Source organism: Hibiscus syriacus, unplaced genomic scaffold (assembly GCF_006381635.1).
Source record: "Hibiscus syriacus cultivar Baekdansim isolate YM2019G1 unplaced genomic scaffold, ASM638163v2 tig00110816_pilon, whole genome shotgun sequence".
NCBI lineage: Eukaryota > Viridiplantae > Streptophyta > Magnoliopsida > Malvales > Malvaceae > Hibiscus > Hibiscus syriacus.
Window position 1 is genome coordinate 322767 of NW_024062873.1, and position 15361 is coordinate 338127.

Below are 15361 nucleotides of genomic sequence, written 5' to 3' on the forward strand. Positions count from 1 at the left end.
CTTGACTCCTGATATTTATATACACGAGCTCTTATATCGAAGGGGTATTGGGGTGCTGCCGTACCCCTAAAAATATTAGATTCTTTTATATTTTATGTATTCTTCTTGTATTTTATATAAATTACTAAATTCCGCATCTCTGAGATTTTATAATTTCGCACTATGTAAATTTTTAATATAATTTCTTAAGTTTACATCCGGATATAAATTCCACATTCGTCCCTCACTCCAATGATTATTCTAATCCATTTATGGAGGTTTTATTTGGATTCCTAAAGGAGCTTAAGGACATTTATTTTTACTTCTACATCTCGTTCTGCTGAAAATTTTATATTTGAATATAAGTTGATGATTTAAAGAATGGTATACGTTTTTTTGTCCCTTTAAAAAGAATCTTACATTCATACAACTAAACACATCAATCTAACATTCTGGTCTGCTGAACCAAATGTAAGAATCTAACGTAGTTGGGGAAATCACATTGCTATAGCTATTTCTTACTTTTTCTAAACCAAAGGCGGCCGTTGGTCTAAAAGCCGAAGTTTCATAAAAGCACAATCTTATTTAGGCTTGCATCTTGCTACCAGCTAGAATTCGTTGGATTTGAAGGCCTCGGCCGAAAGCTTGGTTGAATAGCAGCCTGGTCTGGAATTCTGAGACGAAGGGGAACCATGCTAATATAGCTATTGGTGCAAACAGTAATACCCCCATCGTATATTCGTACCATCTTGCTAGTGACTTCACCGACCCCCACATTCCTATTCCCATCACCAATGTCCGCCATGCTTGTGATATCTAAATCATCATTTCAAGATCAATTAAAACAAAATCACTCTCTCTTCCCCCACTCCCTAAATTTCCAATATCCAACCGTCATATTGGATCTCAACTATACTTTGAGTCAAGTCCAACTTCAGATCGAGAAAAGAGAACTCTCCAAATGACTTTTTCTATTCGTGAGACTCAAAACAAAGACTAATATCTAAGAGGAACTAAACTCCGTATCAGTAAGCTCAACGATCTCTTACTCTTGGTAATAAGTAAAGCCAATAATCATTGATTGATTTGTTGTAGAGTCTAGAAAAGACAAATAAGGCCAAGAAGTACCTGCAGAAGAGCCCATCCTGTCGGCATAAAGGCGAGCATGCTCTGAAAGATATCTCCAATTGTGAGATCAAGGAGATAAAACAGCAGTGCAATGGTGACTATACACCCCACAAACATGAGTAGCTTAAGAAGTCTGAACATCAGCTGGAAATCTGCACTGAACTTCATTCTGCCCATGGACACGACCTGCAGATTTAAATAGTGAATCGGTTTTTTTGCTATAGCTATTTCTTACTTTTTCTAAACCAAAGGCGGCCGTTGGTCTAAAAGCCGAAGTTTCATAAAAGCACAATCTTATTTAGGCTTGCATCTTGCTACCAGCTAGAATTCGTTGGATTTGAAGGCCTCGGCTGAAAGCTTGGTTGAATAGCAGCCTGGTCTGGAATTCTGAGACGAAGGGGAACCATGCTAATATAGCTATTGGTGCAAACAGTAATACCCCCATCGTATATTCGTACCATCTTGCTAGTGACTTCACCGACCCCCACATTCCTATTCCCATCACCAATGTCCGCCATGCTTGTGATATCTAAATCATCATTTCAAGATCAATTAAAACAAAAATCAACTCTCTTCTTCCCCCCCCCCCCTAAAATTTCCAATATCCAACCGTCATATTGGATCTCAACTATACTTTGAGTCAAGTCCAACTTCAGATCGAGAAAAGAGAAAACTCTCCAAATGACTTTTTCTATTCGTGAGACTCAAAAGAAAGACTAATATCTAAGAGGAACTAAACTCCGTATCAGTAAGCTCAACGATCTCTTACTCTTGGTAATAAGTAAAGCCAATAATCATTGATTGATTTGTTGTAGAGTCTAGAAAAGACTAGACATCCCATAGATCCAGTGTGGCGCAGGTGCTCTTGTTCTTCCTCCCACCAAGATTCCCAGCTCTTAACTGAGGGAACTCCAATGCCACCTCTGCAGCTAATCCACTTTGACCAATCTTCCCAGTCTTCTACTATTTTTTGCCATTCAAATCCCGATGGATTCAAAAGGAAAGGAGCAAACAGCCACGACAAAATTAAGAACCACATTGAAAATGAGAGAAGTGCATAAGAGACAGCATGACTTGCTGCAGAACCATAGATCCTGTAACATATAAGCAACACCATTAGCTCCAGCCCTTTTACAAAGTGACTCCTTGAGTACAAACGGTAGTTCTCTGCAAATTTTTCATGCCGGACCACAAAACCACGCCCTGTTGCTCTGTATTTAGACCCACCATGCAGGATAGTGCGCCCAAAATAGTGGACTCTTGTTCCAAGGGAAAAAGTGAAGAACACAGACGCCAACTGAAGCTGCATGGTTATGATGTCACTTAATGCAGCTCTGAAACCCCTCTCCAATCCGATCTCCATCATCATCGGTAGTACGGTTAAAAAGCCTAATTGAACTATAGATTGGGAAGCCATGGCTGCCTTCAGAGAATCATTTCCCTTGGCTGAAGCAAATTTGACTATTGCCTTCTCTAAACCACTTAGTGACAAATAAAGTCTTCCATACAAGAAAAGGTAGAGTGTAAAGACAACCAACTGCACATTAAAAGCAAGAGATTCAGATTAGCTCTTAAAAGGTAACATAACAGAGTTATAAGAAATGAAACTACTAATTACTGAACTTTCTAATTAATCTGAAGCTCGCATTGCCGGGTCACTCCATAAATTTGATGTTTACAAGGCTGACACTTACAAAGTTATGATTCAGATGACTAGACAATCTATTCTGCTTCAATTTAATTGAAGATTAATCATGGGTTTGAATCATTATAGGAAAAACGAATTACCATTGAGCTGAAATAAAATCCAACTGTTGTAAAGTAGCAGGACAACATGCGGAAAAAGTCAAAGCGATGGCCTAATCTGTAGATGTCTCTGCTGAGTGTCTGTTCCCCATTACCACAAGCCACTTTGGCTTCAAAAAGTGAGATTTGGTTTAACCCAACATCTCTACCTTTCCCAACTTGAATATACTCATGATGAGTAATGTTTCCTCGTCTCAGGGTTGAGTTAAAACCTGTTAAAAGTACAATTAGAAAAAGATAATATTGTAAATTCACTGAAGACTAAGTGGTTTAATTGATGTATGATATTACCAGCAAAGATGTCCTCGCTCAAGTTGATGCCGCGAGAACCCTTGCTGATACCTCCACGGGTTATGTGGAAGATTCTATCGAACACATCTGGATGACCATAATGGAAACGAACCCTAAACCCACCAATAATTTTTTAAGTACATCATCATCATACATTGGAACAAACATTGAGATCACTTGAAGTTAACAATATAAAACTATATAGCTGATATAGGGAGTTTCCATGCGGCTTGCTGTCCTACGAAATAAAACTACATAGAAAGGGAAGAACCGAATAAGATTGCGGTAAGGTGCTTACATTTTTCTCTAAGGTTTTTGTATCTATGATTTATAAATGAAAATGCACTGCCATTCGTTTGTCATAAAGCTTTCTCTCAGCAACATGGTTTTGAAAAATTGACAGTTGATAGTGCTTTTTCTCACGACATAATGGACTTGATATAGTTATAGCAATAGAAAAGCAAACTTTTAGTAATGAAAACATACTTCAGTGGTCTTGCAAGAACTCTTTGACCAATGGTGACAAAGCTTGTTTCTTGATTTGACATGAACCAAGCCAAAGAAGAGACACTGCATATACAGATTTCAAAGCATAAAATAAAGTCACCAGATGTTCCATAAGTAACAACAGATACCAACAAGAACCAAGCAAGCAAACAAACAAATAAGCAAATGTTAATGTTCATTCAGACCTTCCTGTAAAGATATGCTCACGAACTCCTAAAATTGTAGGTGGTCGTACTCCATGATCCTCATTAAATTCTTCCAAAAGATTACGCATTTTGAATGCTTCTTCCAAGTAATTGTCCTGGAAAAAAATTGCTGCGAAATGTTATTGGATCTACTTAAAAATTAAAACTACTTCGATAATTACAAAAAATTATGACCTTACCTGATTCATATCAATGGTTTGAAGAGCTTCTCCTCGAGTAAAAACTAAAGCATGATTCTGATTTTCAGGTTTTCCTTCTCCTAGCTTTGCATTTCCAGGCAACTTTATTCGATAGATTTCCTTGAAAGAAGTTAAACAAAACTAGTCAGCAATTATGGTGTCACTCTAATGGCACATGTTACTCTGTTTGCAGTTTATAAGGATAATTACCTGGTCAAGATTATCAACGCCTTTAACCAGTACAGAATAGTAAACTTTCTGAGGTCTTCCACCTTCCCTTTCTTCAACTTCGTCAATGTATGCCACACGAAGAGAAGGATTACTGTATAAGAAAACGGAGATAGAAAGGAATACTTCCAGACAAAAAGATGTAAAGAAATACATTATCAACAATGATACATACTTAACCATCAAATTCAGGATGTCAGTTGCACGACGGTCTCCACTCCTTTTCTGATTTCCGTAGTTTTGACAGGTAGCAACATAAGTAAATTTCAGGTCAGCGATTGCCTCCAACTGAGCATATAGGGATTTCTGACTTTTCTTATCTTCACTAGATGGAGTTAAGATCGCTTTGTATCCTTCTAATATTTCTGCTTGGACAGCATGAATCAAGGTTTCAGGTCAACAAATCAGGATTTACTAAATTTATGGATCAGGAATCAGGGTTTATGTCAGGATTTAGATCGAAGGCCGGTAAAGGAAAAAAAAACAATGATACTTAAGAATAGTATTTAATGCTACGAGTTGCTAACATGATAAGAAGTAAACGAGCTCATCAGGGAGTGCTGAATTGGAATGCCAGATACTTATCTTGCGGCAAGACTGACATCAAATGATTGACAACAAATTTTCTTATCCATAAATTCCCGAATATAATCTTATTATTATAATCAGCTTCATAGACCCCTAGAAAAAGACCTCTGGGTCTGACATAAGAATTCTTCAAAAATTATATCAACACTTTGAAGAAAATTATGGTGCACTTACCATTTTCAGTAGCCAAGTCCAGGAAAGCCTGAATTATCAAAGCTCGCCTGTAATACATCATCCCTCTAACTGCCATTCCAACAATAAATTGGGAGAGAGATACACAAATTGATAAATCAGTCAAGGGAGAAAATACTTCATTAAGCATCTGTACTGCTCCTGCATAGAGATATATGAATTAAAGGGAGAAACTAAAGCATCAGGTACCTGTCCTGCACAGAGTTTGTCCTCTCAAGGAGACCCAGTGGCGAAGCTGTAAGATTTTTTCTTCATTTTCCAAAATATCATTCTCCTTACAATTGAGTCGCTCAATAAAGTTGTTCCACTCATCTAAACAAAGCCAGTAACAGTAATGGCGTTCAAGTTATCTGAAAGAAAAAGAAACTGCAGGAGATTATAGTACATGGTATTAAATTGAGGCTGTAATGCAGTGTAAGTTGAATCATAATGGTTTTTAAGGTCACCGTGGCACCGAACGTCATCCGAAATTTAAAAATATTGGTATTTTTAAGAAGCAAATCATGTCGGCGACAACAGTTGTGCATCTGCAATATCCGCAACTGTGACACCGCAACCGCAATTTAATACTATGTAGTAGTATGAAAGATTATGATATCACAAACCTGGGAAAATTTTCTGCAGATAGAAAATGAGAGATACACCATCCTCGTTTTTCATCTCAAGTTCAGTTTTGGAATAGACAGTCTCTTCACTATAGTATGGAGTTAGGACACTAATAATGGCAAGAAGGTGAATTCAGTTATTAACAAAAAAGTTAAGACTTAATATATGCTGAAACACAAAAGTATACAATCAAGTTTTAGAACTGCATTGGCAAATTTATGACCTCTGAAAGTAGCATGTCAAGAAAGTAATTCTACCTTCGAATATAGAAAATACCTACATAACAGAATGACTGAGAAAGAAAAAATCAATTCATGTGACGCGCAACCAGAAGTCCAGAATATATGTTCAATGACTAAATTTAGCAGACATGAAATACCTGAATGAAAGCATGTTACGAACTCGAGGAGCACATGGCATATCCATAAATAATGAATTTGCAAAAAATGCAATCCTTCTACGTGCCTCAAGATTTGATGGTATATCAGTGTCAGATTCTTTGACAGTCAAAACGATATGAAGACGTCGCATCTAAAACATGAGATCCTATCGTTAGAAAATGTAAAAGATTCCACTCAAATATAAGTTCTTAGAACCATAATATTTGCTTCAAATAATACAGGTTTGTATATTTTATTTTATGATGTACATGTACCTGTTCTACCCAATGTGCCGTTAGCACAGGAGGGAACGCTATAGCAGGTTTTTCCTCAGTACCAGCAAAAATTTGCCTTCCTGATTCCTTGTTACTATGTCCAAGCTCTACTAATTCACTGTCCAATATTGACAAGAAAAAAATAATAATAATAAGGGACTTTAGCTTATGTAGAAAAAGGCAACCGAAATAGTAATACGTTTTCTTCTATATAGAGCAAAGCAGATTTCACTAACCTAATCTCTTTCACCATCATATCACGGGTAACTACTTCTAACATATCTTGCAGCAAGAAAACCACAGCATCCTTTTTGGAGGGATCCCCATCTTTCTGTAATACAACATAAAAAAAAAGTGAGTATTAAGTATTAACTACAAATGTATAAAAGCAAAACGAAGATATAACTATGTTTATCCTTTTTCATATCAAACTGACCAAGATCCCAACAAGCTCTACGAATTTGTTGCAAAGGACAAGTAAAGGAGCCATTCTGAAATTTGCTAGAAGAGTATTCCTTGAAATGTTACTGTCGATTTCTGTGATGATAATTCTGATGATCCTGTTACATTATAAGTACGTACAATCAGAAAAACCAGCATTGAAGGTAAACAAATAAACAATAATACATGTAGCACACTACTAGATTTTAATGGTTTGAAAATGAAACATCAATCATGAGGAAAATTTTAAATAAAAATCAATAAAGAATAACAACCTTTTCTCATTCTCTCCAACCACCAGCATGTTTAGAATAATTTTGAAAGACTCATAACATTCAATCACAGCACATTTAATGTATTCATCAGCACAAATGCGCTTCCAAAGGTCAGAGTCCTTCGAGCGGAACTGAACTGCCATATCCAATGCAATCGGAATCTGTAGAAGTAGACAGACAGTCAACAAAAACTGAAGCAACTAAACCGAATGGGAGCCTAAGGGACCTTACGGACCTTGCTTGCTAGCAAAAAGGGTGGCCACTGAATTAGTTTCAGCCTAGGATCCGATGTATAAGGAACCAGTAAAAGGTCCATCTCCCTGTTGTAAATAAATACCCAGTCTAAGTTTAACTGCATGTAGAGTAAAACATAATAAACTGAATACGAGTTAAAGTGTTAAACATCTCGTAGAAGGGAAACGTTCCTGTCACTAATTAGGTCTTCTTCACGAAAGCTGCAAATTACTTCATTCCATAACTGAGCGAATTTTGCATTTTCACTTCTTCTATTTGCAGTTACCTGTGCATGAATATGATTCAATCATTAGAGTATATGTTATTCTGTTCGCTTACATAATTGTGCAACAACATAATGATTTCAGGCAGGAGTTCTACCTCAATAAATCGCTTTGATAAAGAGAATCCTCTCTTTATCGATTTATCAGTAGGTACCAAGTATGTATTAAATGCACCAGGCAGGGACTGAAACCGTGATCTTAACATGCCCAAAGTTCTTATCTGAAGAAAAGAAGAGTGTAAGAATAAAAAACTCACTACGTTTTGTGTGCCAGCGTTGAAAAATTAATGCACATTAACAAGTCAGCTCTTGATGTGATCAACTACAAAGTTACTACAAAAACTCTATATGCAACTTGCATGGCTGCAGTGAAAATATAAACTGATAATTGTTTTGAGTCATGGCACTCTTTTCAAATTCTATCTTAGGAAAAAATATTCATACGGAATTAGGCAAAACAAAATAACCTAGAAGAGATAATCCACAATCCAGGTTGAGTCTATCATAAACATGGTTCATCTTCTATCTATCGACAGAGAGCTAAAAATGCAGTTCACCAAACAGATAATTTGTATCAAGCACGACCACAGGATGCCCAGGTAATCTAACCGTGGTCGGTGTCACATATTTTACGGAAGAGAATGAATATTAAGTAAATGGAAAATAACTAATCGGATAAATGATGTCCAACAATCATGGACAGTGCATGAGTTTAGATCAAGAAAGAAGATGGGAAAAAGAGTTATAAACTAAAAATAAAAAGAACTCCAAAGGATTACCTCTCCAAGGCGATCAAAAGCCCCACTAACACCACCAGATATGGTTGAGAAAATAGAATACCAAATTTGAGTGTCCATAAAATAAACCTGCAAGAAATTCCAAAACTTCAATGAAATGTTCACAAGATATGCTATAGTAAGTTGATCAAAAGAACAAAAAAGGAGCTAAGTAGTAACACACCAATAATACTGGTGCCCAAAGTGACACAACTCCTATGTGGTTCTCAGCTGTAATGAAAAGATAGTCATTAACAAAACATTAAAATCAAGCCGATAAAAAAATTCCAATAAAAGAAGAAAAAGAAACAAGACCTTTAGGGAAAAATTCATGCCAAGCATATCTAACATGATGAATGCTCATTATGTCTTTTGTTGGCTGCACCAATGGTTTTATCTGGAGGAAAAGTGCTTAAGGGGTAAAAACGGATCTCAACAACTGAACTGTCTATTTCGAGTGGCAAAATAAAACTTATAACCAAGATCACCTGGACAAAATAGCTGAATGCAAACTTGGCACACAAAAGTAGTATCCAAAAAAGAGTATACCTGAAAGAGAAATAGGTTTAAACGTGATGAAATTTCAACCAACTGAAAAATGGAGGCATAAGCGGAAAGTGTTGTTCCAGGGCATAATGTGTATATATTTTCATACTTACTTTATAAGCACAAACTGACTTTCATGCATTCCCCTTCCAACATAAACTCTAGGCTGCACACAGGGAAACTCAATGAAGAGATGACACAAAGCAGCTGATGGCTTGTCTTCATGATTTTGTTTTTGTTGAAAAATTATAGCTTAATGATATTTAAATTTCTATCTCCTTCATATCTCATGCAATAGCAGTAAAAAAGAGAAGTAGGTTTAAATTTATAGCAGTAAGATGAATGACCAAATGTTGTTAAAACAATAAGAAAATAAGGTTTTGTGAGATTAGAAATATAAGATTAAGAGCAGCTTTCTTATAGATTGATAATTCAAGACTCTTGACATATACTGAGTTTAAGATAAAAGTTCCAGTCATATGTTTTTCTCGATATATACGGCTTTCACTATATGATTCATGAAAGCCATTCTATATTAAATTGACAAAATCCGATTCAAAATCATGAATCTCATATGATATAAGAACCTAACATTGAAATATACGGAAATGGAACGTATTCAGTACCTGTGACCACCATAATAATAACCTAATAATGTGCCAATCTGAGTTTTCAATCCAACGCCGGAGCATTGGAAAAATGAACAGCGCAACTGTCAGTAAATTTGGAAGCAAGTATAGCGCCACAGCCATGATATATAAAGGAGAAGCACCCTTTACTTGATTAAGAAACGATAGCATATCTTTCTCAGGGACAAAAGACAATTCAGGCACATAGAATTGAGGAAGAATGATGACCCATGCAATACTGACTATTATCTTGAGAACGTTTCTCAATACGTCAGTGAACCTCCACCTATGATATCCTGGGAAGTTGAGAGCAACGTCCAAAACACCTGAAACAAAGGAAATCAAAGTTATAAAGAATTAAGCAGAAACTTTAATATTACCCTCATAGAGGAGACGTTAAGGACGTGCAGAAGAACAAGTTCAGAAAATTGAGAAGAAAATAATCAGTTTCTTATTTTCTTTTTCTATCACGACTCCATTTTTATTAGTTTATACAATAATATTAATAACCAGAAAAAAAGACGCTTTTCAATTATATTTAGATTCTTCAAGGAAATAAAATATAAAACGCTCCAATAATCTTTATTATCTAATGGAAGTCAACCTTCTTAAATGTGAGTAATATTCTAGTCTTAGCAAATCTCACTGAATATTTAATGTATCTATAAAAACAAGCAGACTCTATTGTCTTTTAAGAAGCCAGAGGCACAAAGACTGCAATTTAAGTAAGAATATTTAATAAAATCCCGAAGGAAAAAGAGACTTTGTAGAAGTTTGCAATTTAAGTAAGAATATCATACTCTGAATGAAACGCAGAATGGCTGCTGTGATGAAAATACTGGATATGTCATACAATAAATCCTTTTGAAAGATTCCTGTTAATGAAGCTCCACTCCATGCAATAATGATCATTACCTGCATATAAAATATTGGAATATTAATATGTACACTCATCAAAACGACGAGAAAAGGTAACATTTTAGTACCTGCAAAGCTAGAATATAAAAAGTCCATAGCCGATCAAAACTTCGAAATAGGTGCCAAAATGTTCTAATCTCTACAAAATTGGATTTGCCTGGGCTTTCGCATTTTCTTCGAGAAGTTTTCTTTCCCTGGCAAGGTAGCTGTAATTAAGTGCACAATCACTAGCTTATATAAGAAAAGGAATACCATATCACGGGTTGATTGGAAAAAGTCACAATCATCACGCATGGGCCATCCAAGAGAGAAGCAATCAGAAGACCTGAAAAAGATACAGAAATAGTAAGTTAGAACTAAAAAAGAATCCCTGAAACCAATTAAATTCCGATTTTAAAACCATACAAACCAGAAATACTCGTTCAGATCGTCATAATTACACCAGTCTGCATGAGAAGCAGTTCCATTTTTGTTCTTTTCGGCTTCCTGCAATATTTGAACTCTGTTATTTGTATCTAGAACACAATGTCCAAAGTCTAAGAACAATTGGTAAATTCGTTATCAAGCATACCCTTTCAATGACACAGTAAATCGGTGTTATAACCTTCCGCAAGAATGCCTCATCATCTCCACCATATGATGGCTTGATATTTTCCCCAGTCACGATGCTAACATTTCCAGCCAAAAGGCCTTGGAGTTCATATGCCATCTGAGAATACAGTGGGATGCAATTCAAAACACTAGAAACCATATATTTCTTGAAAAGAAACATTAGGAGAATAAAAGGCTGAACTTTGTAGAACAGAAGCAGAAGGTAACATTTTGATATTCGAAGAATACTCACATTATGAAAAATGTAGCACAGACATTCTGGCATGTATCGGACATTAGCTGCTTCACCCCAGATGAGAAGATATAATCCTACATATAGTATCTTCCTCTGTTGTGTTTCTTGAGAGCTTTGAGGCAGCCTAGACATAAATAATCAGTACAAAATTGTATCAGTTTAATGGAGAGTAGAGTTAGACAGCACAACAGTAATGTGTGGAAACATCCACTCGTAATTAGATGTATAAGCTTTTATTTTTTACCTTAAACTATTTTTACTTCCTAAGAATTTGCACCATGCTTTATAATTCTTGAAAAGCTTGCTCATAACTGCATCAACGGCTCGTTCATCAAGCTGGATATAAGAAACATGTTTAATCAGGCATTTTAGAAAAGAAAACTCCTTATGAAGAATATCAGACATGAACGCCAGACAGATATTCACTTCCATGATCATAAGCTTAGAAGAACATCTAAGTGAAACTATATATAATCTTCCATTAGAAATTTCAGTAACCACTAGCACACTTGAAAAAAAGATTAAACACTTATGCGTACCTTATCAAGAGGTTCAGGCTTGGGGTGGAGTCTTATATGATTATTGGCAAGCAACAAAATCAAGTGCTCCCTCATGTTCCTGACATTGTCCCTCTGCAGTGAACAATGTAAGCCAAATGCATGATATTTGAAGAAGACTGTTTATTCATTCAACCACAAGCCTTTTGGCATGTGGGTGTGGGGAGTTCAAAACATGCCTGGAATCCAAACATGGCTCTTAACCAATCCAGAAGGTCCAAGTCCCCAGTTTTTTTCCTTTGTAGCTCAAATCCCACAGGCCAATTCAAGCCACAGATGTTCCATAATGCAGCTACAGAAGCCTTAACCTGTATTAAAGTAAAGTTCAAGTAGCATCCAAAAGTATACTCCGATAAATAAAATGCTGGAATGACACTGACACGTGTATAGTTAGTTCAAAGGAGGTCATTAATGGAACTTTGAAAAGAAAAAAGCTCCATGCTTCTTCTCACTTTAATCCACAGATATGAATAATATATTTACTGAAAGAACCCAAACACAATAAATTTCAATCGTAAATGAATAATTATATCTTATTGATAAGTTTAAATATCTACTTATAGCGAATTTTTTATCATTTTTTTTTATTTTAAAACATTTATATTTATTTTATTTTCTAACATATATTAATGCATAAATGAATACTAGAGAGTAATTCATACATATTATTATAATAAGATTATTTATATATGCATAGATTAGTTTACAATTTAATACTATGCTTCAATTTGCATAGTAACTTTATTTGGTTATACAGTCATATATCTTAATTTATTTATTTAAAAGAAGCATTTTAAGTATACTAGTCATGTCAACAATATCTAAAAATATAGTTAAAACCTCAATTTAAATTTTTAAATTTTAGGAATGAACGACTTATAAATTATAAGGAGAAATACATTATTATATCTAAATATATACTAATTTAGGGCGACTGCCCACCCTTTCTTTCGGTCCATCTCTTAATATGGGTATAGGAAAAAACTGTAGATGACAATTTTGGAACAAAGTTTATTCAACTGTTCTTATATTATTACAACCGATAATAAAATGCTGGAATGACACTGACACGTGTATAGTTAGTTCAAAGGAGGTCATTAATGGAACTTTGAAAAGAAAAAAGCTCCATGCTTCTTCTCACTTTAATCCCACTAGATATGAATAATATATTTTACTGAAAGAACTCAAACACAATAAAATTTCATCGTAAATGAATAAATTATAATCTTATTGATAAGTTTAAATATCTACTTATAGCGAATTTTATGTTATCATTTTTTTTTATTTTAAAACATTTATATTTATATTTTATTTTCTAACATATATTAATGCATTATAAATGAAAATACTAGATAGAGTAATATTCATACATGATTAATAAGTATATTATTATATATGCAATAGATGATTAGTTTACAATTTAATACTATGCTTCATTTGCATAGTAACTTTATTTGGTTATACAGTCATATATCTTAATTTATTTATTTATAAAAGAAGCATTTTAAGTAGTACTAGTCATGTCAACAATATCTAAAATATATAGTTAAAACCTCTCAATTTAAATTTTTAAAATTTTAGGAATGAACGACTTTATAAAATTATAAGGAGAGAATACATATATAATATATCTAAAATATATACTAATTTAGGACGACTGCCCACCCTTTCTTTCGGTCCATCTCTTAATATGGGTAATAGGGAAAAAAATCTGTAGATGACAATTTTGGAACAAAGTTTATTCAACTGTTCTTATATTATTTACAAATAAACAATGAAATAATGTATTTGATTTTCATATGTTTTATAATGTTGAAATTTTATGCTAATTTCTTCATAATTTAAGGTGTCCATATATTATTATATAGTGCTAATTAAATATGATTTTATTCACTTCTTAATCAGCTGAATGGTACATGACATTATGTATTGTTACCTCCTGAAGCTGCATGATAGACTGAGAAGATCCGGCAGCATCCAAAGGAAGAATGTTGTAGGGGGTATAGATTTCCTTCTTTTCTTGGACATCTTTGGCAGTTGCCATAATCTGCCCGAGGAAGTATCGTTGAAAATACATTTTTATGCAATCCAATTGACAATATTATAAATCAGCTGTTTCATTTCCTTAGAAACATGATGGAATTACTAAACACGGGACTAACCTCTGGAGCAACTTCTTCAACTTTCTCACTTTTATTAACGGCAAAGAGCACTTCAAAAAGCACTCCGGCTTTTTGGTAAGCTTTCTCAAGTTGAGCTCTGTCAACAAATTGGGGGGGGGGGGGGAATTAGTTGATCAAGTGTGGTGGAAACCATTGTAGCTCAGAAATTTAACTTTAATTAAAATACATATTAATTACCTGTCTGCCTGGTCTCCGTCGTCTAGTACTCTAACATAGTGTTCGTAATATTGCTTATAATAGCTCCCAATTTCCATTGCATCAGTCTTTTCAACCCGAGAGGCAAGACTGGATTCATCGCCCTGGGTCCAAAATATTTCCCATTGTTTTGTAAAAATGTTTAGAGAAAAATTATGCATTCAACTTATCCTCGAAATGAAAACGAAACATGGAAAGCAGACCGATGAAACACTGCTCAACTGTTGTTATCATCTCATCCCAAAGAATAGAAGAAACAGAAAAGGAAAGGCAACGGAAATCTCCGCTAAACGCAACTGAATATCCAAAACAAAACCAAATCAATGAAGAAATGCGAATAACTTTACCCTCTCTATTCTTTGCCGCAAGCCAGTCTTGAACTGCCTCACTCCACGTCCGGAGGAGTTGGGATCCAACCTGTCTGCTTTCTCAAAGGCATAGAAACGACCTGTTTATTTCGCGCAATAGTTTATATATATATATACACACACACACAAAAAGTCAGAAAAATGAACTTTAATCTAGAAAACTTAAAGCATGAAAATGGAAATAACAAAAGAACAGGAGCACAGTTTTAGACGTACAGAGATAGGCGACGCGGGGCCGTTCAGGTTCGATCTCTTTCGCAATGCGGAGGATGGGAGCGATGGAACTAAGAGCGGAAGGTACGACCTCATTGTCAAACACCTCCATTGAGAACGTCGTGGTTGAAGCGCTCCGCGACGGCCTCCTTGTAATCCCTTTCGGGCCCGTTTCGGTATTCGTCATAACGTACCGAGTTAACTCGTTATCTTGAAACAAAGCCTTTCTCAACTCCCTACTACTCAAAAGCCTACAGAAAACAGAAAAGAAATATATTGAATAAATGTAGCCGAGTGATGCAGATTGAGAGAGCAGAAAGCTCAAAATCTCATTTCATTTAGGGTTTGAAAAGCTACCTTATCGGAAACCGGAAGCCGAGAGAGTGCTTGCGTCGGTGACAGAAGGAAGAGGAGAGGATATAGCACTGTGGCGACTGGCGACACTTAACAGAAAATGGAACAGAATAGAGAATTTGTGAGAGAAAGAGCAGAGAAAAAAAAGTGAGAAATTCAGAGAAATGTAGCCGAGGA

General features: G+C 35.2%; 1 protein-coding gene across 1 annotated transcript; it reads right to left on the bottom strand.

Moving 5' to 3' along the window:
* Positions 1 to 229: 229 nt before the first annotated feature.
* LOC120141966 (callose synthase 5-like) lies at positions 230 to 15035 on the bottom strand. Its single transcript, XM_039156731.1, has 43 exons — positions 14834 to 15035; positions 14597 to 14697; positions 14232 to 14353; positions 14034 to 14130; positions 13808 to 13918; positions 12051 to 12179; positions 11854 to 11946; positions 11559 to 11650; positions 11312 to 11438; positions 11039 to 11176; positions 10877 to 10953; positions 10720 to 10792; positions 10536 to 10673; positions 10350 to 10464; positions 9547 to 9875; positions 9034 to 9086; positions 8863 to 8923; positions 8690 to 8771; positions 8559 to 8605; positions 8378 to 8464; positions 7697 to 7819; positions 7503 to 7601; positions 7317 to 7397; positions 7082 to 7242; positions 6802 to 6925; positions 6602 to 6696; positions 6366 to 6483; positions 6090 to 6241; positions 5710 to 5819; positions 5294 to 5416; positions 5087 to 5155; positions 4500 to 4689; positions 4307 to 4418; positions 4097 to 4216; positions 3897 to 4012; positions 3691 to 3774; positions 3205 to 3317; positions 2896 to 3125; positions 1877 to 2644; positions 1108 to 1293; positions 564 to 795; positions 408 to 465; positions 230 to 319 (listed from the first exon to the last, which is right to left on the bottom strand). The coding sequence occupies exons 1-41, from the start codon at positions 15015 to 15017 to the stop codon at positions 565 to 567; spliced, it is 5661 nt and encodes a 1886-aa protein (XP_039012662.1). The 5' UTR covers positions 15018 to 15035; the 3' UTR covers positions 230 to 319; positions 408 to 465; position 564.
* Between the last annotated feature and the right edge of the window lie 326 nt (positions 15036 to 15361).

What these genes read in the sequence shown, in the direction of transcription:
- LOC120141966 (XM_039156731.1), bottom strand. Translation starts at nt 15,017, where the DNA reads ATGACGAATACCGAAACGGGCCCGAAAGGGATTACAAGGAGGCCGTCG. An exon ending in TATTATTATGGTGGTCACAG is followed by an intron (nt 9,087 to 9,546) that starts GTACTGAATACG and finishes CCCTGTGTGCAG; the next exon opens with CCTAGAGTTTATGTTGGAAG. An exon ending in CGTAACATGCTTTCATTCAG is followed by an intron (nt 5,820 to 6,089) that starts GTATTTCATGTC and finishes TGCCATTATTAG; the next exon opens with TGTCCTAACTCCATACTATA.